The sequence below is a fragment of the Pan troglodytes genome, chromosome 8 (assembly GCF_028858775.2).
Source record: "Pan troglodytes isolate AG18354 chromosome 8, NHGRI_mPanTro3-v2.0_pri, whole genome shotgun sequence".
NCBI lineage: Eukaryota > Metazoa > Chordata > Mammalia > Primates > Hominidae > Pan > Pan troglodytes.
The window spans coordinates 113,971,253-113,993,551 of NC_072406.2; the positions used below are offsets into that span (position 1 = coordinate 113,971,253).

A 22,299-nucleotide genomic window follows, 5' to 3' on the forward strand; every position below is an offset into this window, starting at 1 on the left:
AGTGAGACCCCACCTCTACAAAAAATAAAAAATTAGCTGGGTGTGATGGTGCATGCCTGTGGTCCCAGCTACTCGGGAGGCTGAGGTGGGAGGATCACTTGAGCCCAGGAGGCCAAGGCTACAGTGAGCAGTGATCACGTGAATGTGCCCCAGCTTGTATGACAGAGTGAGACCCCATCTCCAAAAAAAAAGAAAAAGCCATGAAAGGCTGGGGGTGGTGTCTAATGGCTATAATCTCAGCACTTTGGGAGGCTGAGGCAGGAGAATGGCTTGAGGTCAGGAGTTTGAGATCAGGCTGGGCAACATAGTGAGACCCTGTTTCTATTAAAAAAAAAAAAAAGAATTGGAAAAAGCCATGAAAGTCATCAAGTCCAAAACAACAAATTTCTGCAGGAGAAAACTGTGTCCAGATGTTGTGCATGACTTCACAGGATTTACTACAGAGTCAAATCAAGGAAATTACAAAAGAGGTTGCAGATATGGATCTTGGAGAAATTCCAGAGCTAACAGACACAACATCAGAGGAATAAACAGAAGAAGACATGAGGGAGATGCGTTCTTCCCCAACCAGTGCCAGACAATAGGAAGAAGACATAGAAGAAGCAGAGCCAGGAAACAAATTGACATTAGACAATCTGGATGAAGGTTTCCAATTATTCAAGACTGCTTTTGACTTCTTTTACAACATGAACCATTCTATGATACAGGCAATAGAACTAAAGCAAATCATGGAAAAAGACTGGTACCATATAGAAACATTTTTCAGAGAAATAAAAAAGTAAAAATGTTAGACAGAAATTATGATGGACTTCCACAAAGTTAGTTATACCAAGTGCGCCTACTTCTCCTGCCTCCCCTTTCCACCTCCTCCACCTCTTCTGCCTCTGCCATCCTTAGACAGCAAGACCAACCCCTCCCTCCCTGTCCTCCTTCCTCCTCCTCAGCCTACTCAACATGAAGATGATGAGGAAGATCTTTATGACCCACTTCCACTTAATGAATAGTAAATATATTTTATCATCCTTATGATTCTCTTAATAACATTTTCTTTCCTCTAACTTTATTGTAAGAGTACAGTATATAATACATATATAAAATATGGGTTAATCAACTGTTTATGTTATCAGCAAAGCTTCTGGGCCAGGCACGGTGGCTCACGCCTATAATCCCAGCACTTTGGGAGGCCAAGGCAGGTGGATCACCTGAAGTCAGGAGTTCAAGACTAGCTTGGCCAATATAATGAAACCCCATTTCTACTAAAAATACAAAAATTAGCCAGGTGTGGTGGCAGGCGCCTGTAATCCCAGCTGCTTGGGAGGCTGAGGCACAAGAATCGTTTGAACCCGGGAGGCAGAGGTTGCAGTGAGCCAAAATTGTGCCACTGCACTCCAGCTTGGGAGACAGAGTGAGACTCTGTCTCAAAAAAAAAAAAAAAAGAGGTTAAGCTTCTGGTCAATAGTAGGCTATTAGCAGTTAAGTTTTCGAAGAGTCAAAATATGCAAATTTTCAACTGCACAGGGGGCCAGTGCCTCTAACTTGGGTGTTGTTTAAGGGTCACCAGCAGACAGAAAATAAGTAAAGAGAGAATATTTAAAAGCTACCAACATACTTAACTTCTAAAAGCAATTTATAGAAAACAACTCAACAACAAGGGAACACATTCTTTTCAAATGCACACAGAACATTCAACAAGATGGACTGTACAATGGACCATAAAGCAACTCTCAATAAATTTAAAAGGATTGCAATCACACTGAGTATATTTTCTGACCATCAGGGAATTAAATATGCAATTAGTAACAAAAATATATCTTGAAAATCCCCAAATAATGGAAATGAAACACATTACTATTTATCACCAGAGAAATGAGAAAATATTTTAAACTGAATGAAAATGAAAACACAACCTACCAAAATTTGTGAGATGTTGTTAGCACAGGAAAAATTTACAGCTCTAACTTTTCATATTAGAAAATAAGATCTAAAATCAATGACCTAAATTTCTACCTTATGAAATTAGAAAGAGAGCAAATTAAATCAAAGCAAACAGAAGGAAATAATACAGATAACCATATAAATCAATGAAAAGGAAAAATAACAGGCTGGGCATAGTGGCTAACACCTGTAATCCCAGCACCTTGAGAGGCTGAGGGGGGTGGATCACTTGAGCTCAAGAGTTTGAGACCAGCCTGAGCAACATGGCAAAACTCCATCTCTACAAAAAATACAAGAATTAGCTAGGTGTGGTGGCGGAAGCCTGTAGTCCCAGATACTCAGGAGGTTGAAGCCAGAGGATCACTTGATCCCGGGAAGTGGAGGCTGCAGTGAGCAGAGATTGCGCCACTGCACTCCAGCCTGGGTGACGAAGTGAGATCCTGTCTTAAAAAGAAAACAAAAGAAAAATAACAGAAAACCAATGAAACTAAAAGCTAATTCTTTGAAAGATTAATAAAATTGACAAACCTCTAACCAGGCTGGTAAGCAACAGAAGAGAAAAGACACACATTACTCATATCATGAATTTGAGAGGGCATCACTATAAATCCTACAGGGATTTCAAGGAACAGGGAGAATTTTATGAACGAATTATGCCAATAAATTCAACAACCTACATAAATGAATAACTTCCTTGAAGACACAAATTATTAAAACTGGTTCAAGAACAAGTAGTAAACTGACTATTCCTAAATCTATTAAAGAAATTCAACTAACAATTAAAATGTTTTCCACAGAAGTATACTGATATATGCATTTTACTTTGAAACACATTAAAAAAAGATGGATTGATGGATGGAGATCTATCCTATGGGTCATACATGTGATAAAGCAAGTAGAGTGAAATGTAAATAACAGAATTTAGGTGAGGGTTATGTGGCTATTCACCATATAATTTTTTCCAACTTTACTATATGTTTGAAATTTTCCCTAATAAAATATTGGGTATAAATTCTTCCCACAAAGAAAACTATAGGTCCAGATGACTTCACTGATTATGCTACTAAACATTAAGCAAGAAATAAAACCAATCCTATACAAACTCTTTTTAAAAACAGGAGAGGAAGGAATACTTCCCCAACTCATTTTTTAAGAGCAATATTACTCTAATACCCAAACCAAACAAAGACATCACAAGAAAACAATGAACTTTGGGAGGCCTGGTAGCCTGTAGTCCCAGCTACTCAGGAGGCTGAAGTGGGAGGATCACCTGAGCCCAATGATGTTGAGGCTGCAGTGAGCTGTGATCATGCTACTGTACTCTAGCCTGGATGACAGAGTAAGACCCTGTCTCAAAAAAACCCAAACAACAAACAAACAAACAAAAAACCCAAAAATCTAATAAATAAGTTTATCAAGGATGCAGAAAAAAAAGTCAATTAAAAAACAAGTATATTTCCATAAGCTAGCAACAAACGACTGGAAATTGAAATTTAAAATACCATTTACATGACATAAAAATGAAATATTTAGGGATAAATTGAGCAAAACAGGCATAAAACAAGTACACTACGAAACACTGACAAAAATTTTAACAGACCTAAATAAATGGAGAGGTATATTATGTTTACTCCATTATGGATATGAAAACAGTATTATTAAAAGTATCAATTCTCTCCCAAGTCATCTATAGAGTTAATGCAATTCTAATCAAAATCTCACCAGTCTTTTTGCAGAAACAAGCTAATTTTATACAGAAATGGAAAGGACCTAGAATATTCAAAAACATTTAAAAAAAAACAAAATTAGAGGGTTAGCTGATTTCAAGATTTATTATAGACATACAATAATCAAGACATGGTAGACCATAAATTTAGACGTATAGACCAATGGAACAGAACTGACGGTCCAGAAATAAACTGCACATACATGTTCAATTGATTTTTTTTTACAATGCGCCAAAGTACCTCAATGGAGAAAGAGTAGTCTTTTCAACAAATGGCAACATAACTGAATATTTGGCGGGGGGGAAAGAACATTTACCACACACCATAAAAAAGGTTAATTTGAAATGAATCACAGAACTAAATGTAAAAGCCAGAATTACAAAACTTACAGAAGAAAATACAACGAGGCCGGGTACAGTGGCTCACACTTGTAATCCCAGCACTTTGGGAGGCCGAGGTGGGTGTAACACTTGAGGCCAGGAGTTCAAGACCAGCCTGGTCAACATGGTGAAACCCTGTTTCTACTAAATATACAAAAATTAGCTGGGTGTGGTGGTGCACGCTTGTAATCCCAGCTGCTCAGGAGGCTGAGGCATGAGAATTGCTTGAACCCGGAGGCAGAGGTTGCAGTGAGCCGAGAATGTGCCACTGCACTCCAGCCTGGGCGACAGAGTAAGACTCTCAAAAAAAAAGAAAAAAAGAAAGTACAATGAACATTTTTGCAACCAGAAGTAGGCAGAGATTTATTAAATAAAACACAAAAGCATGACTCCTTTAAAAAGTAAATTAATCTTCATGAATATCTACTTAAGTTAAAATTGATCTTAAAAATATCTAGTATTTGAAAGACATCACTGAGAATATGCAAAGAAAAATGGCAAGCTACTGACTTGGAGAAAATATTTAGAGTGTGTGTGTGTGTGTCTGTGTAACAACCTGTGTGTGTGTGTGTGTGTGTGTAACAACCTGCATCAAAAATATATAAAAACTCATAAATAATACAATTTAAGAAAAGAAGAACAACCAAATTTTAAAAATAGGTAAATGATCTGGACACTTCACAAAAGAAGATATATAATGGCCACATAAAAAGCTGCTCTAGCCGGGCACAGTGGCTCATGTCTGTAATCCCAGCACTTTGGGAGGCCAAGGTGGGTGGATCACTTGAGGTGAGGAGTTCAAGACCAGCCTGACCAATATGGTGAAAACCCGTCTCTACTAAAAATACAAAAATCAGCTGGGCATGGTGGCATGCACCTGTGGACCCAGCTAACTCAGGAGGCTGAAGCAGGAGAATCACTTGAACTTGCTCTAGTCATGATGCAAATTAAAACTAATAATATTAAAAAGTTGTAATAAGTGGCTGGGCATGGTGGCTCATGCCTGTAATCCCAGCATTTTGGGTAGCCAAGGCAGGTGGATCATCTGAGGTCAGGAGTTCAAGACCAGCCTGGCCAACATGGTGAAACCCCATCTCTACTAAAAATACAAAAATTAGCCAGGTGGGGTGGTAGGCGCCTGTAATCCCAGCTACTTGGGAGGCTGAGACAGGAGAATTGCTTGAACCCAGGAGGTGGAGGTTGCAGCGAGCCGAGATCACGCCACTGCACGCCAGCATGTGTAACATAGCAAGACTCCATCTCAAAAAAGAAAAAAAAAAGCTGTAATAAGTATACTACATACCCAATGGCTAAAATTAAAGACTCATAATTCCCAGTGTGGCAAAGACATGGTGTAGTTGGAACTTTCGTATGTTCGTTGATTGGAATGAGAAATGGTAGAACCACTTTTGAAAACAGCGTGGCAGGCCAGGCACAGTGGCTCACACCTGTAATCCCAGCACTTTGGGAGGCCGAGGTGGGCGGATCATGAGGTAAGGAGTTCGAGACCAGCCTGACCAACATAGTGAAACCCCGTCTCTACTAAAAATACAAAAAAAAAAAAAAAATTAGCTGGGCGTGGTAGTGTGCACCTGTAATCCCAACTGCTCAGGAGGCTGAGGCAGGAGAATCATTTGAACCCAGGAGGCAGAGGTTGCAGTGAGCCGAGATCACGCCACTGCACTCCAGCCTGGGGGACAGGGCAAGATTCTGTCAAAAAAACAAAACAAAACAAAAACAAACAAACAAAAAACCCAGCGTGGCAGTTTCTTTTTTTCTTTCAACATATTTATTGAGATATAGTTTATATATTATAAAATTCATTCACTTAAAGTGTACAATTCAATGATTTTAGTATATTCACACAGTTACGTAACTATTACCAAGATCTAAGTTTAAAACACTTTTATCAACCCAAAAAGAAATCCCGTACTCATTAGCAGTCCCTCCCCACCCTGCTCCCCACCTGCAGCCCAAGCAACCACTAATCTACTTTCTGTCTGTATAGATTTTCTGGGCATTTCAAATAAAAGAAATCACACAATATGTGGTCTTTTGTGACTGTTTCTTTCACTTATCATAATGTTTTTGAGAGTCATCCATGTTGTAACATGTATCAGTACTTCCTTCTTTTTTTATGGCTGAATAATATTCCATGGTATGAATGAATCACACTTTGTTTATTCATTCAACTGCTAATGGACATTTAGGTTGTTTCTACTTTTTGGTCATCCTAAATAATACTGCTATGAACATCTGTGTACAGATCTTTGGGTGGATATATATTTTCATTTCTCTTGAGTAAACACCCAAGGAGTGTCATGATGTATATGAATCTCAGAAAGAAGACATAAAAGAGTACATATTGCATTAGTTTATTTATATAAAAATTTTAAAAAGACAGATCTACTCTATAGTGAAAATAATCATATCAGCCGTTGTCTATGGCCCAGACTTGGGGTGAGGACTGACTGCAAAGTGGTATAAGAGAACATTTTTTGGGTGATGGAAATGTTCTACATCTTGATTGTGGTGGTGGTTACATAAACATATTATATGTTAATTATACCTCAATAAAGTTAAATTTAAAAGTCCAGCAAATCAGGACTAGTAAAAAAAAAATGTATGGCCATGGGCAGTAAGCTTGTGTCATTTTTGGTCTTAATATTCCATTTTGGGTTGGGACAAGAATGATTCAGACTGATACATCAGTAACTCTAAGCTAGGAGTTAGTATTTCAACAATGCTAATGAGTCCTCCCATTGTGCTCTTCCCCACCACCCCTGAACAACCCCATAATCCTCCCTGACAAATTAAATTGACTCCAGGTAGCAAACAACAGTGCCTGGAACTATTCTCAGCTGGGGACTAGCTACAGGAAGGTTTTTTAGTGGGTGTAATTACCTGGGCTTTCTAACAAGCTCAATCATTTGCTAAGCTGAGGAATTTCTGGGGTCCTGCCATTACTAAGGACACCTAACGAGGGTTCTGCTTTTGCCTTTTTTATGAAACTGAGGCAAGAATGAGAGATACTACATGATCATGGCTCTGCTTGTGGCAACTCACTCTGAATAAGGGCCAATAGTTTATGGATCTGCAAAGAGACAATATTTCACTGGGGGTTCAAGGAGAACAGGGAGGTTTATCTGTCCTTCTTAGGCTTACAAAGGGTCAGGTGGGACTGCTGTGAAGACTCCGTTCATGTACATCAGCTGAGAGGTCTAAGGTGTGCACACAGGCAAAGGTCTAAAATGAAAGTAGTGATCCTGATACATATTCCATGAAGGCCTCAAGGGCAGGTATGGTTTTTGCATTTTTGTAGCCCCTGGCTTGGCACAGTGTACATACTTCTGTACTTCTGCATGGAAGAAAATAAATCTGCGGAACATTAAGCCAGGGAAACCCTTCTCTGCCTTACTGCACTAAAGATACTTAGAAGCTGAGAATTCTTAGACCAAAGCAGGTCCTGAGAGCTTCCTTTGGAGGCAAGAATTGGTTCTTTTTTTCCACAACACTTTAGTAGCCCAAAGTGACTGAAAAAAAAAAAAAATAGCCAAAAGCACAGGAACTAGAGTAGCGAACTGTAACAAAACCACAGACCTCATCGAGTGAGCATCCCTCCCTCCACTGGGTGCTTATAGTGACTTTCTATCCAAGATAATCTGAATCTCTCTCCAGGGTACAAACACTCAATATAATTATTTGGAAACAATGATCCAAAAGGTAGACACAAATCTGTTAGACTACAGATAGTTGTTCTGCCTTTTAAAAGGTAACTTCCCTGTATACAGCCACCCTGTATATAATAGGCAGAAGGTTTTTCCCCCCTTTCTATTTTCATTTCCTATACTTCAGGACCAAACCCAGTTTCAGACCCAATTTAAGCCGGCCAGTTCTCCCAGTCCATCCATGCCTTTCAAGCCTGCTACCAAAGAGCTCTACACTGCCCTCAGATTTATTGATCTGATAGGCTGACTCTGCCCTTCAGCAAGGTGAACCAGATAATGAACCTCACAGTGGGTGATTAGTGAGAGGCCATCAGTTGGTTAAAAGGGTGGTGACATGACTTTAATTTCCCTGGGCAGTCACCCCCACCTCCCTGACTTTATTTGGTTGAAGCCCTAGATACCCCTTGTGAAGCTTTTTTCTTTTTTTCACTAATTACAGATCCAACACACACAGATCCTTACCTTGCACAAGCAAGGCATCCAATCACACTAATGGGGCTGGGGAAACATGATACACAAATATCACATTAGAACTTCTCTTCTGGCTTGGCGCAGTGGTTCACGCCTGTAATCCCAACACTTTAGGAGGCCGAGTTGGGCAGATCACAAGGTCAGGAGATTGAGACCATCCTGGCCAACATGGTGAAACCCCATGTCTACTAAAAACACAAAAAAAATCAGCTGGGCATGGTGGCACGCGCCTGTAGTCCCAGCTACTCAGGAGGCTGAGGCAGGAGAATTGCTTGAACCCGGAAGGCGGAGGTTGCAGTAAGCTGAGATAGCGCCACTGCACTCCAGCCTGGCGACAGAGCAAGGCTCCATCTCAAAAAAAAAAAAAAAAAAAAAAAACTTATTTTCTATGGCTTGTTGCATGCAGGGCACTCTCCCTAGCTCCAACCAAGAGGCTGACATCTCTGTCCTCCCCACCTGAAATTTCTTTTCTTGGAAACATCACATCTAAGAAAGGGAGAGAGAAAACATTGTCTTTGTTCCTAACTCACTGGTAATTCAACACGGGATCTCTGTCTCTTTGCCAGACCTCATTTATCTATCCCTCCCAAACAGAATCTTTTAACAGAAATCCCATCTGTGGGCTCTAACTAGGTGGGTCATTTTGAAGACCACATCTTTTCAACAAGATTACTATAAAAAGTCAAAATGCTGTTATGGTACTTGGGAAAAACATTTCCAATCAACACAGTTAATAATAGAGATACAAGTTTGCATAATGACACATGTGGCCTCTGATGTTACTGTAATGACAAACCATGTTCTTCCAAGAACATCTTAAAGAGTTTTGAGCCACTTCCTGAGGGAAGATGTTGCAGTGGAAACAAAAAGAACTTCCCCAAGATCTACTGGAAAAAAGGTGACTAAAAAAACTGAAGTGGGAATTCCTACCTGAACACTCTCATCTAGTAACCAGGATAAAGGATAATTCTTGGGTTAAACCAAGAAAGCAAGGACTGCTGTCTCCAGTAACCTCTTCAAAAGCTGACTACTGGCCAGGTGCGGTGGCTCACACCTGTAATCCCGGCATTTGGATAGGCTGAGGTGGGAGGATCACCTGAGCCCAGGAGTACAAGACCAACCTAGGCAACATAAGGAGACCTGGTCTCCACAAATTTTAAAAGTTAGCAGGGTGTGGTGGCGCACACCTGTAGTCCCAGCTACTCAGCTGGGACTGGCAACACAGTGAGACCCCATCTCTACCAAAAAAAAAAAAAAAAAAAAAAAAATAGCCAGACGTGGTAGCACATGCCTGTAGTCCCAGCTGCTCGAGAGGCTGAGGCAGGAGGACTGCTTGAGTCCAGGAGCTCAAGGTTGCAGTGAGCTATTCAGGAGGTGGAGGTGGTAGGATCACTGGAGCCCAGGAGATTAAGGCTGCAGTGAGCCATGATCACACCACTGCAGTCCAACCTGGGATATAGAGTGAAATCCTGTCTCAAAAAAAATTTTTTTTAGGCTGGGTGCAGTGGCTAACGCCTGTAATCCCAACACTTTGGGAGGCCGAGGCAGGCAGATTACGAGGTCAGGAGTTTGAGACCAGCCTGACCAACATGGTGAAACCCCATCTCTACTAAAAATACAAAGATTAGCCAGGTGTGATGGTGTGTGCCTGTAATCCCAGCTATTCAGGTGAGGCAGGAGAATCGCTTGAACCCGGGAGGTGGAGGTTGCAGTGAGCCGTGATTGTGCCACTGCACTCCAGCCTGGGTGACAGAGTGAGACTCTGTCTTAAAAAAAAAAAATTTTTTTTTAAAGCTGACAATTACTAGAATTCCTACTACCTCCATCACTGTTCCCTTCTATGCACTGCCAATGAAGCTTCACAGTTGCCTGAGAAAGCCCAGAAGTTTATATGACAGTCATTTCAAAATTCATACCTAATTGGAGAAAATGCTGACAGTGATAGAGGTGAATAATAAGCTGAGCTCTTCTCTGCCAGTGACCTCTGCATTCATCCAGCTTGGCTGTGGGACATTCATTTTTAGTCTTTTTTTTTTTCTATAAACAAAATGGAATCGCTATTTTAAAAACAATTAAAATTCACTGTGCTGGCTGGGCACAGTGGCTCACACCTATAATCCCAGCACATTGTTAGGCCAAGGCAGATGGATCATCTGAGGTCAGGAGTTCGAGACTAGCCTGGCCAACATGGCGAAACCCTGTCTCTACTAAAAATACAAAAAATTAGCCAGGTGTGGTAAGTGCGCCTGTAATCCCAACTACTCGGGAGGTTACGGTAGGAGAATTGCTAGAACCCAGGAGGCAGAGGTTGCAGTGAGCAGAGATCACGCCACTGCCCTCTGGCCTGGGCGACAGAGAGAGACTCTGTTTCAAAAATAAATAAATAATAAATAAAAATTCCGTGTGCTACCTTTTAGATCTTGAACAGTATATTATCTACCAAAATAAGTAAGTAAAAATATTTTAGGTAAGGCATCATGTCTCATGTCTGTATTCCCAGTGCTTTGGGAGGCCAAAGCAGAAGAACTGCTTGAGGCCAAAAGTTTGAGACCAGCCTAGCCTGGGCAACATAGTAAGACCCCATCTCTATAAAAAAAAAAAAAATAGCCAGACATGGTAGCACATGCCTGTAGTCCCAGCTACTCGAGAGGCTGAGGCAGGAAGACTGCTTGAGTCCAGGAGCTCGAGGTTGCAGTCAGCTAGAATCGTGTCACTGCACTCCAGCCTGGGTGACTGAGAGAAACTGCATCTCAAGAAAAAAAAAACAAAAAAAGAAAAAGAAAAAAAAAAAGTTGGCTGGGTATGGTGGCTCATGCCTGTAATTCCAGCATTTTGAGAGGCTGAGGCAGGAGGATCACTTGAGCCCAGGAGTTGGAGCCTGCAGTGAGCTATAATTGTGTCACTGCACTCCAGCCTGCATGACAGAACAAGACCTTGTCTCTAAAAATTTAAAAAAAAAAAAAAATTAAGTCATCACGTCCCTTTAGTGTGTAGAAGAAACTTTATTTCTCATAGGGACCTTTCTGAGACACTTGATTGGAATAAAGAGTCTCTTCTCTCATTTATAAAGTTACCACACTGTGCCAGGATCTTCCACTTACACATTTCTGCCTGACTGGCAGGCACAGTCCCCAGACGCCTCGTCAGTGCTTTTTGTCCTCAACTGAATGGGCCCTTCCCAGTCTAAGACCTTCCCCCATCCCCCGGGAATAAGCCATTATCTTCACTCTCCTTCCTTCTTTCTCCACTTTCCTGTACTTTTTCCTTCAGAATATCTGACACACTTAGGTTGTCACATATGCCCCAGCCTGATAAAACTGAAAAAGCTCAGGCTTTGTAGTCGGACAGACCTAGGTTCACTCTATGGCTTTACCACTAATAGCTGTGTGACCCTGAACAAATTACTTAGTTTCTTTAGTGTACTCATCTATAAAATGATAAGTACATCTACCCCAAATAATTTACATAAGAATTTTTTTTTTTTTTTTTAAGTTTCACTCTTGTTGCCCAGGCTGGAGTGCAATGGCGTAATCTTGGCTTACTGCAACCTCCACCTCCTGGGTTCAAGAGATTCTCCTGTCTCAGCCTCCCGAGTAGCTGGGATTACAGGTGCCCACCACCACGCCTTGCTAATTTTTTTGTATTTTTAGTAGAGATGGGTTTTCACCATGTTGGCCAGGCTGGTCTCAAATTCCTGGCCTCAGTTGATCCGCCCACCTCGGCCTCCAAAAGTGCTGGGACTACAGGCATGAATCACCATGCCCGACCTATGACATAAGAATTAAGTAAATAACCCATATAAAAGTGTGCAGCTCAAAAACTACCAGTTGTTCCTTTCCTTTTATCTATTTGCACGTATTTTAAATCTGAAACACTTTCTCTCCTATCTAGGGCCTCTGGCAGTGCAGCTTATCTCCTGGTCCAGGGAAGACAGTGGTCATCCTAGCAGCACATCATTGTTCAGCTGACCCTCGCATGTAGGCCTTCTCAAGATGCCCTATATAACATAAAGATGATTACTGAGGATAAGCAGCTTGTAAAACCCCACCTCATCCCCACTTCTGACGTGTCTTTCTGGCAGTAGTGAATCCGGTGAACAACTCATATCAAACATTTTTCTGCAAACAGGTCAGCTGAAATGCCAGAATCTAAACAAAGGCAACAAAGAAGGCGGGGTTGGATGGCCAGTGCTGGTGTCACATGCTCACACTCGAGAATTCGCAAAGCAACCATCATTCATGGCTACAGGGAGGCAGTGAAAGACTACAATACAGGCTGTTGTAGAAAAACATGATGCCAAGCACAGAAAACTGAGTTATGGCTGTCGTGGGAGTCTTACATCTCAGCTCTTCAGCACATGTCTCTGCCAAGGCTGCCTTGTGTGATGGTTCGGGTCCTGTTCTAAGATGAGAAAACACCACAGGAATTCTCAGAGTGGGCTGCTTAGAGAGGCCTCAATTACCTTATTTGAGATCCAAAGCTTCCCTGGGGAAAACTTTTACTTAGGTGGCTCCCATGGGGAAAGTGGGTCACATTCACCTCCTGCTCAGAAAACCCCGCCACACAGCTTTACAGCCCCCTTCTTACAGTCTTCCTCAACAACCTGTGGTGTGCTGGAGATGGCTCACACAGAGGCTTGGCTTGTGAGAGCTGACTGTTAAATTTCAAAAATGGTGACAGCCAGCTGGCTTCACATTAGTAGCCATGGTGGGAGCATTCACACCGAACACTACAAATCAGCTCCCCTCCCACCACTCACAGCTCCACAACCCCCGGCCCCCCAGCAATTGTTAAACACTAACTAGTACGCCAAGGACCAACGACTCTCAAGCTGAAGTATCAGGCTCCATTTTCCTCATAAGTCTTTGTGTTCTCTGGCCCTTTCCCCAAGATCTTTCTGTTCTTCTCCTGGATGTTCTCATGTAATGGATGCCACCCAGGGCCCCTAACAATGTTGTTCCCCACAAACTGGGGTTCTCCTCTTATGAGTGCTTCGATCCTTTCTGGGAAAATAAAGCTAGGCATCATTTGTATTTCTAAAGAGCCAGCAGTTATTTATAATGACTCTTAGGATCAGGAGAAAACAAAAATGGTTTAGCAAGATTACCAATAGATGGAAATAAGAAAATACTTACCAGCTTCTAACATAACCTTCACTCATTCAGATATAAAGCATGTTATTTCCTTAATTTTCTTTAACCTACTCCCACAAATGAATAACCTGTTTTGTCATAATACTTTTGAAGATATGTCTTATACAACATTATACAGGTCTCCTCTGAATCCAAAATCCAAAGCCCTAGTTAGAGTGGAGACTTAAACTTAGGAATCTGGTTACACCATCCTACGGCCCTGTGACATATGAGGGTACCAGCAGAACACCTTTCTGCTCTTCCCAGAAAATTTCTAAATTTATATGTAGAGAGATTTTTAGCAAGCTCCTGGGTCACTTGGTTGAAAAGAACACCACCTTCAAGATAAGTGTGCCCACTCTTAAAAACTGAAAGCAGGCTGGTGGTTACCAGGGCAGCTGAGGGTTGGGGGGAAGTTGTTCAATTCTGCAAGATGAAAAAGTTCTAGAGATCTGTGGCACAACAATGGACATATTGTTAAGTGTACTATACCATACACTTAACATGATTAAAACAGTAAGTAGTGACAGGTGTGGGGTTTTTTTTAACTGCAATTTTAAAAAAAAGATTTACCCAATAGGCCTCATCATATGTCTACCATTGAGGCTGGCTCATACCAGGCCCCTAATAAATGCTTGTGAATTGAACCAAAGGCAGTACACTTAGGACAGGGATGAGAGTCAGTGCGATAGGGATTATGGAGGCTGTGATTAAATGACTGACATATTTTAAATCATCCAGCCTCTGGGTGATCTGTGACCCAAAGACATGACTTGCTAGAACTATTTTCTATTCTTTCTGTCCTTTTCAGATCCTGGTTTTGAGTACACTTTACAATTTATGCCTCTTCATTTTATCCAATCCCTACCATTCCTCTTTCAAGGCCAAACTCCATTCTTTTCTCCTCCGTATGGCCTTTTCTGACCACTTTTCTGATTGTCTGCAGAGATCTTTCCCTAACAGAATAGATCCACTGGTAAGCTAACAATAACAAGTTGCCTTAAACCATCTCTTGCACTATTCCATCCTCTGATAGCAAAAGCCCTTTTGTATCCCTCAAATGCCTAGCACACTCAGAGGCAAAGAGCAGGCACTAAATACCAAGACACTGATAGCTGAATGAAGGTTGAAGAATGCAAGAATGGGCCAATAATTTACTTGCTTTCCAGTGGGATATTTCAAAGGCATAAAATTGGTCAGGAATGTGACTGAAAGCTTAAGGAATAAGGTGTTCAAAGAAAGTTTTGCTTCGAACCCTAAGTTGCCACTATGTTTGCTAGATATTCAGGGCTCTAGAAAATCTTCTGTAAAGGTCTGCTATGAAGCCCTCTCTTGCCTATAAGGAAGTAAGAGCAGATATAAATCACCATGTCACAGCATTTGTAAACCAACTCAAACGGTGAACAGCCTAAAAGCTCAAGATCCTCAATGAGCATTTTCAAAGGTCTGATGGCTTTGGAGGAAAGAAAAGTATGAGGTACTTTACTTTCTCACCCAACACTGAGATGGAGTCTTGCTCTGTCGCCCAGGCTGGAGTGCAGTGGCACGATCTCGGCTCACTGCAATCTCTGCCTCTCGAGTTCAAGCAATTCTCCTGCCTCAGCCTCCTGAGTAGCTGAGATTACAAGCACATGCCACCATGCCCGGCTAATTTTTGTATTTTTAGTAGAGACAGGGTTTCAACATGTTGGCCAGCTGGTCTCGAACTCCTGACCTCGTGATCTGCCCGCCTTGCCCGCCCAAAGTGCTGGGATTACAGGCATGAGCCACCACACCCAGCCTAAGTATGAGGTACTTTTCAAAGTAGCTAAGCTAGTGATTCTTAAAATGTTGTAAAAGGGAAGTCAAAGACCAGTTGAGGATCTTAGGAAAGATGAACCCTCTTCAATAATAATAATTTTAAAAATGACATATGCATATTTTCACACACAATTTCAGGGTGTGTACTAACTCTCTAAAGCCTATTTATTCTTGGACCTTAGGTTAAGCACCACCTGTGAATTAGTATCATTCCAAGAAACTTCGTGGCAGACCTCTAGCACGTACGTGGATGCATTTCTAATATGATGCAGCTGATAATATCAAAATCTTTTTCCTAGTTTGAAAAGTAGGAATAGGGCTGGGTGCAGTGGCTCACACCTATAATACCAGCACTTTGGGAGGACAAGATGGGAGGATCACTTTATGCCAAGAGTGTGAGACCAGCCTGGGCAACACATTGAGACTCCTCTTTCCACAAAACTGAAAAAAATTTAGCGGGGCATGGTAGCATGCTCCTGTAGTCTTAGCTACTCAGGAGGCCAAGGCAGGAGGATCGCTTGAACCTAGGAGTTTGAGGTTACAGTAAGCAATGATCACTCCATGCACTCCAGCCTGGGTGACAGAGCAAGACCTTGTCTCTAAAAAAAAATAATAAAATAAAAGTAAGAATAGAGGAGAGGGAGTATCTAAGAGTGTCAGATAGGATGGGGTAGGCAGAAGAACCTCCCTGGAGAGCTCTTCCATTTCAGCATACTTCTGTGAAGGTAGTAGCATTGCCTCATCAAGACAGGATATCCTCAAAGCATCCAAACCCAAGTATTTAAGTTTCTCTTAAATACCTGCCATCTACATTTATTTAGTACAGACAAAATGGTCATGGGGTTTATCTATGCAACACAAGTTGTATGACAACTATCCTCCCAGGGGAATGAAAATCAGAGTGCAGCCTGGTGCTCATGCCTATAATCCCAGCACTTTGGGAGGCAAAGGTGGGTGGATTGCCTGAGCCCAGGAGTTCGAGACTAGCCTGGAAAACATAGTGAGACTCCATCTCTACAAAAAATTAAAAAAATTAGCCAGGCATGGTGGCATGCACTTGTGGTCCTAGTTATTCAGCAGGATAAGATGGAAGGATCACTTGAACCCAGGAGGTCGAGGCTGTAGTAAATTATGATCATGCCACTGCACTCCATTCTGGGCAACAGAGTGAGATCTCACACACACACACACACACACACACACACACACACACACACACACACCCGCCAAGCAAACAAAAAGAAAACTAGGGTGCAGGCCACTAGCGAGGGACAAGCTGAAGACCAGAATTTCGGAAGGCTTACAAGGGTGACTGATGTGCTCAGGTTGCATTATTTGCGGTCCTCTTTAAAAGACAAGAGAGCTAGAGGAGATGAACACAACTGGAAGCAGAGAGAAAGTAGCCTTAGAAATGGAGAGAATCAAAGTAGACTCAAAGTTCCTAATGTCAGAAACCATTTAAGCTGGTATGCATTCTAAATCTTCCAGTCTGACCCCTTAGTTTCATCTTTTTGGGAATCCTTATTCCTTGATGATCAATTTTCCTGGACATATCAAATGATTCTACCAGGTAGGGATGCATGCTTACTAAAAAGCCACACTGGAGAGAGAAAGGAACTAAATCTCAGTTGAGGGGGGGACAAGTGGCCTGAAGGACAATTTTGAAAGGTGTCCCAGAAACAAGCCAAATCCAGTAAGGAATAAACTATGAGTAGTTTCATAGCTCTTAGAAAAGCAAGTTGTATCTTCTCCGTAAATCTTTATTCATAAAGGTATGTTAAATACAAAAAGAGGTCAAAATGCCCTTACCTAATGCTGTATATAAAAATTAACTCAAAATGGATTAAATATCTAAACATAAGAGCTAAAACTAAACTCTTAGAAGAAAACATAGGGGAAAAGCTTCATAACATTAGATTTGGCAATAACTTCTTGGACTTCTTGGATTTGACACCAAAAGCACAGGCAACAACAACAACAAAAACAAAACAAAACAAAACAAACAAACAAAAAAAACAGGCAAACTGGACTTCACCAAAGTTTTTAAAAGCTTATGCATAAAGGACACTAACAATAGAGTAAAAAGACAAACCACAGAATGGAGTAGAGTATTTGCAGATCAGATATCTAATGAGGAATTAACAGCCAGAATATATAAAGAATTCCTAACAGTTAACAACAACAAAAAAATTCCCCAATTAAGAAATGTGCAAAGGACTTGAAAAGAATTTCTCCAAAGATGATCTACAAATGGCTAATATGTACATGAAGAGATGCTCAATATATCATTAGGTAAATGCAAATCAAAACTACAATGAGATACCACGTCATACCCATTAGGATGGCTATTAAAAAAAAAAACAGAAAACAAGTGTTGGCAAGGATGTGGAGAAATTGGGATGTAAAATGGTACAGCCAATCTGAGAAACAGTCTGGCAGTTCCTCAAAATGTTAAACATAGAATTATCCTGTGATCCAGCAATTCCACTTCTGAGTATATACACAAAAGAATTGAAAGCAGGGACTCCAACACATAGTTGTAATACGCCAATGTTCAAAAGCAACATTATTCATAATAGCTGAAAGGTGGAGATAACCCAAATGTCCACCAATGGATGAATAAACAAAATGTGTATACATGAAATGGTATATTATTAAACCTTAAAAAGGAACAAAATTGTGGCACATGGTACAATATGGATGAATCTTGAATACATGATGCTAAGTGAAATAAGCTTGTCACAAAAGTCCAAATACTGTATGATTCCATTAAAGTACCTAGAATAGTCAAATTCATAGAGACAGAGTAGAACAGTGGTTATCAGGGGCTCAGGGTAGGGGAAATGGGGAGTAGCTGTTTAATGGATATAGAGTTTCAGTATGGAATGATGAAAAAGCCCTGGAGAGAAGGAGAGCAGAGATGGTTGCACAACAATGTGAATGTATTTAATGCCACTGAACTGTACACTTAAAAAGGGTTAAAATGGGCTGGGCACAGTGGCTCACGCCTGTAATCCCAGCACTTTGGGAGCCCAAGGAGGGTGGATCACCTGAGGTCAGGAGTTTTGAGACCAGGCTGGCCAACATGGTGAAACCCCATCTTTACTAAAAAATACAAAAAATTAGCTGAGCGTGGTGGTGGGTGCCTGTAATCCCAGCTACTAGGGAGGCTGACGCAGGAGAATTGATTGAACCCGAGAAGCAGAGGTTGCGGTGAGCCAAGATCGCGCCATTGCACTCCAGCCTGGGCAACAAGGGCAAGACTCCATCTCAAAAAAAAAGGGGGGGTTAAAATGGTAAATTTTATGTTATGTATATTCTACCACATATAAAAAAAAAGAGGTAAAAATGAACAAGCTTCACAATTAACCCCAGACAAATATAGCACCTGCATATATACCATAAAAATGCACACAGTTTATTACATTAAAAAAATGTATGACCAGGCTGGGTGCAGTGGCTCATGCCTGTAATGCCAGCACTTTGGGAGGCTAAAGCAGGTGGCTCATTTGAGGTCAGGAGTTCAAGACCAACCTGGCAAACATGGCGAAACCCTACTTAAAAAAAACAAAAATCAGCCAGGCATGGTGGCATGCACCTTTAATCCCAGCTACCTGGGAGGCTGAGGCAGGAGAATCGCTTGAACCCAGGGGACAGAGGCTGCAGTGAGCCAAGATCGTGCCACTGTACTCCAGCCTGGGTGACAGAGTGAGACTCTGTCTCAAAAACAAACAAAAAAGAATGATCCTTCAGTCACATTGAGGGTATCAACTGATTAAAAAGTTTATCACGAATGATGAAGCCAATGACAATTAACAAAAAATGTCATTTACCTTCTGGATGTCTGAAAAGAAACCCCAGTGTGAAAGGCTGGGCTTTGTTTAATATGCAATAATGGATTTACAAGTACCACCTTGAAATGCCTCAAACAGAGGCTGGAATGTATCTAGGGGTTGTCAGAATTCAAGAATTCACAAATCTCTTTGCCAGAAAAAAATGGCAGGCTGGGCAGGCAGACATAGGAAAGTGCCCTGTCTTCTCTGCTAACTTACTAAACGTAACAAATTCCATTTAACATCTATCCATGCTCTTTAGGTTTTATTTTAGGGGTACTTTAGAATCTATTGAGGATTAAGTTCTTGACTTTTTTCTCTACTCAGTCTGCTGCTAACAACTGCAGGGCCCTACTGCAATCCATAAAACTAGCTCTTTGAGAGGCCATGAATACTGTTAACATTAAGTGACATTCACATTAATGCTCATAAGTGAAGGGAGAGAAGTGCTCCAACACATGCTGGAGATTAACAAGGCAGTCAAATACCTCTAATCTGATAGTGCTGAGAATAAACCAAGTGTACTGTAATGCTGTCATTTAGCACCCTTCAAAGTCAGTTAGAGAAGAGAAGCAACAACTATTTTGAGGGTGGCTCTCAAGAAGGTCCCAGAATAGTATCACCCTCCTCCAAACCCCCAAGTGAAAAGGACTATTAAAAGAGGTAATGAGTACACAAAGACTCCATGAGAGCAATGACTAAGATTATTCACCACTGATCCCCACTTACCTTAGCACCACAACTTATATTATAGAAGGTATACAATAATAATGATTATTATTATTATTACTATTATTTTGAGACAGGGTCTCACTGTCACCCAGGCTGGAGTGCAGTGGCATGATCACAGCTTACTGCAGCTTCAACCTCCCTGGGTTCACCTCAGCTCCCACCTCAGCCTCCCAAGTTGCTGGGACTACAGGTGCACACCACCACGTCTGGCTAATTTTTCTTTCTCTCTCTCTCTCTCTCTCTCTCTTTTTTTTTTTTTTTGTAGAGACAGCTTCACCATGTGGTACAGGGTGGTCTTGAATTCCTGGGCTCAAGCAATCTGCCCACCTCAGCCTCCCAAAGTGCTGGGATTACAAGTGTGAGCCACCGCACCCAGCAGGTATACAATTACATATTGACCAAGTAAATCAATCTTGCTATCCTTTCCCCATTCTCCTATGAAATCCCTCTCCATTGAAATCGCTTCGTCTCTGGCCTGCGCACTCTTTTTGAGAGGCACTTTCATCATTTCATTTAACTTTGAAAGAAGTTGGAGGAGGCTGAGGACACGTGCTTGCTAATCATCCTTTCACAGATTGCCTTGTGTGCCAGAAAGGATTTTTATTATTGGTCTGTGGCAGCTACTGCTGGAGAAAGATTTCAGCTTGACCTTCCCAAGCTGCTGGGGGATGAATACTGCATGTGGCTGACAGAGTAAATGTCTCCTTTTTTTTTTTTTTTTAAAAAAAAAAAAGCTTTTAGACTAACCAGAGCTCACTGTGGTAGGAAAGTCACCCCTTCTCTTACTGCATAAAACTCAAGATGTTGAATTATTTTGCATAAAAATGATATAGTAAAATTAATGTGAACCAGTCCAACAAGAAAATGGTAGCATCACAAAGCACCTCACAGACAGCGCAGCATCAAAGAACAGGATTCAGGATAGCTCCACAGGCAGAGAGGAAAAAAAGGAAATGAAGGCCATTTATACAAGCAGTTTTAAATGTGAGGATGGATTCTCACAGCTGGGCTCACAAAAGAGAACAAATATGTCAAAGGGAACAACTGACAGACTAATAGAGTCCTATCCATCTGGCTGAGAAAAGAGCCACTGGTGGGAATACTGAGAAGCTTGTCTATTAGGAAAAAGGCTTCCTTGGTGCTTCACTGGGAGAACTGAATAGCTTTGAGGAACACTGAAACACATGGTCAAATCATAGCTGGCTGGCTGGCTCTGCCAGCAAGAAGCTCAAATAAGGGTTACAAAGATGCACTGGCAAAAAAGGAAGAACAGGGCACATATGGTCTTCCTACTGGCTTGGGGTCTATACCCTGGCCCCTCCAATTTGGGAGTAGGGTGAAAAGGAAAGGGAACCATGTGAATAGGATGTCTTATTTAGTGCTTTTTAAAAAAGGACTCAAGAGTTTCATTTTGACACATCAAGTTCAATCCCATGCCACGCTAACACCTCATCTGTACTTTTATATAATGCAGAGCTGAGTGCAGGCACTCTGGGAGAAGGGGAAATCAGGCCAGATTTAAAGAAAACAAAGACACAAGGCTATCTGCATCTCTAACTCAGTCCATACCACAGAAAAACCTCCTCAAAAATAATTGCTCAAGGCAAAGAGAACTCAATTACTAAGGAAAATCTGTCCCAATGAGGGCTCATGTTTTAACGAGCCAAATAGCTTCAAATTAAGCTGAACTCAGGGTTTTTCTAATTGGCAGTTTCATCCATTTCTAAGTTCTCATTTCTTATTTTCAAAAATCAAAATGACTCTCTGCCTAAAATTTTAAAAAAAGAAATGCCTTATCACACTCTAAAACAAATAATTCACCAGATTTTCACCTACATATCTTCTATATAATTAACAAACCCTTCAGATGGCACAAACGCAGACAGCATCACTCTGCATTAAAAGTACTATCAACCAACCCCACACTAATTCCTCTCAGCAGCCTGGCCCTGGTCACTACCACAAAAGCTCAGTCACAGAATCCCCCCGCCATCAGAGAGAAGGCAACTGCTTGATCCTAGCCACCAACTAGGTCATCTGGGGAAAGTAGTGGCTTACCTGCTCCTCTGACAGTTGGGATATGTGATTCACAGCAGCGTAGGACTCAATTTTGGGGTTAAAGTGGTTGATGATGGCTCTGAAACAAAGAATTCATATTAATATGGTGCCAGATGGAAGAGGGGGATACATCTGTTAAAAAATAAGGATCAAGTACCCTCTGGTTTAGAGTACTAGAGCATGGGACTGATTGTGACTGGGTAACTTCCTCTTATTGAACATGAGGTAGTCACAAATGGGGGTGAATTGATAACTCTGAAGTGGGAAGGATTTACTATTAGACAGAAAATAGAATCAAGCATCTCTGCTCTGCAAATGAACTAACGGAAAAAACCCAAAGCCAAACAAAAATATTGAGTCCTTCAGATGAGAAAGGGAACCCAGAGGGCTGTCCACTAGGGGGCCCTGGTGCTTCAATCAGAAAGAAAAGCTGTCTTGTCTGACTTGGGAGAACAGGGCACTCAGTAAAGCTGGGCCAACAACATATAGGCTAAATAGAAGCA

General features: G+C 41.4%; 1 protein-coding gene across 29 annotated transcripts in view; it reads right to left on the bottom strand.

Annotated features, from left to right (window-relative positions):
- The window catches only part of ARMH3 (armadillo like helical domain containing 3), a 213,682-nt gene that overhangs the window by 23,538 nt on the left and 167,845 nt on the right, over window positions 1-22,299 (bottom strand). For 28 of the 29 annotated variants that reach the window (XR_010146690.1, XR_010146689.1, XR_010146688.1 and 25 more), the window contains one exon: window positions 21,797-21,875. The exons of the other annotated variant lie outside the window; for it this stretch is intronic. Coding sequence is in view for 24 of the 28 variants with exons in the window: in XM_507998.8 (XP_507998.2) it covers window positions 21,797-21,875 (79 nt within the window). In the remaining 4 variants the exon portion in view is untranslated. The remainder of the gene's footprint in view (window positions 1-21,796; window positions 21,876-22,299) is intronic. 29 annotated transcript variants of the gene reach the window in all.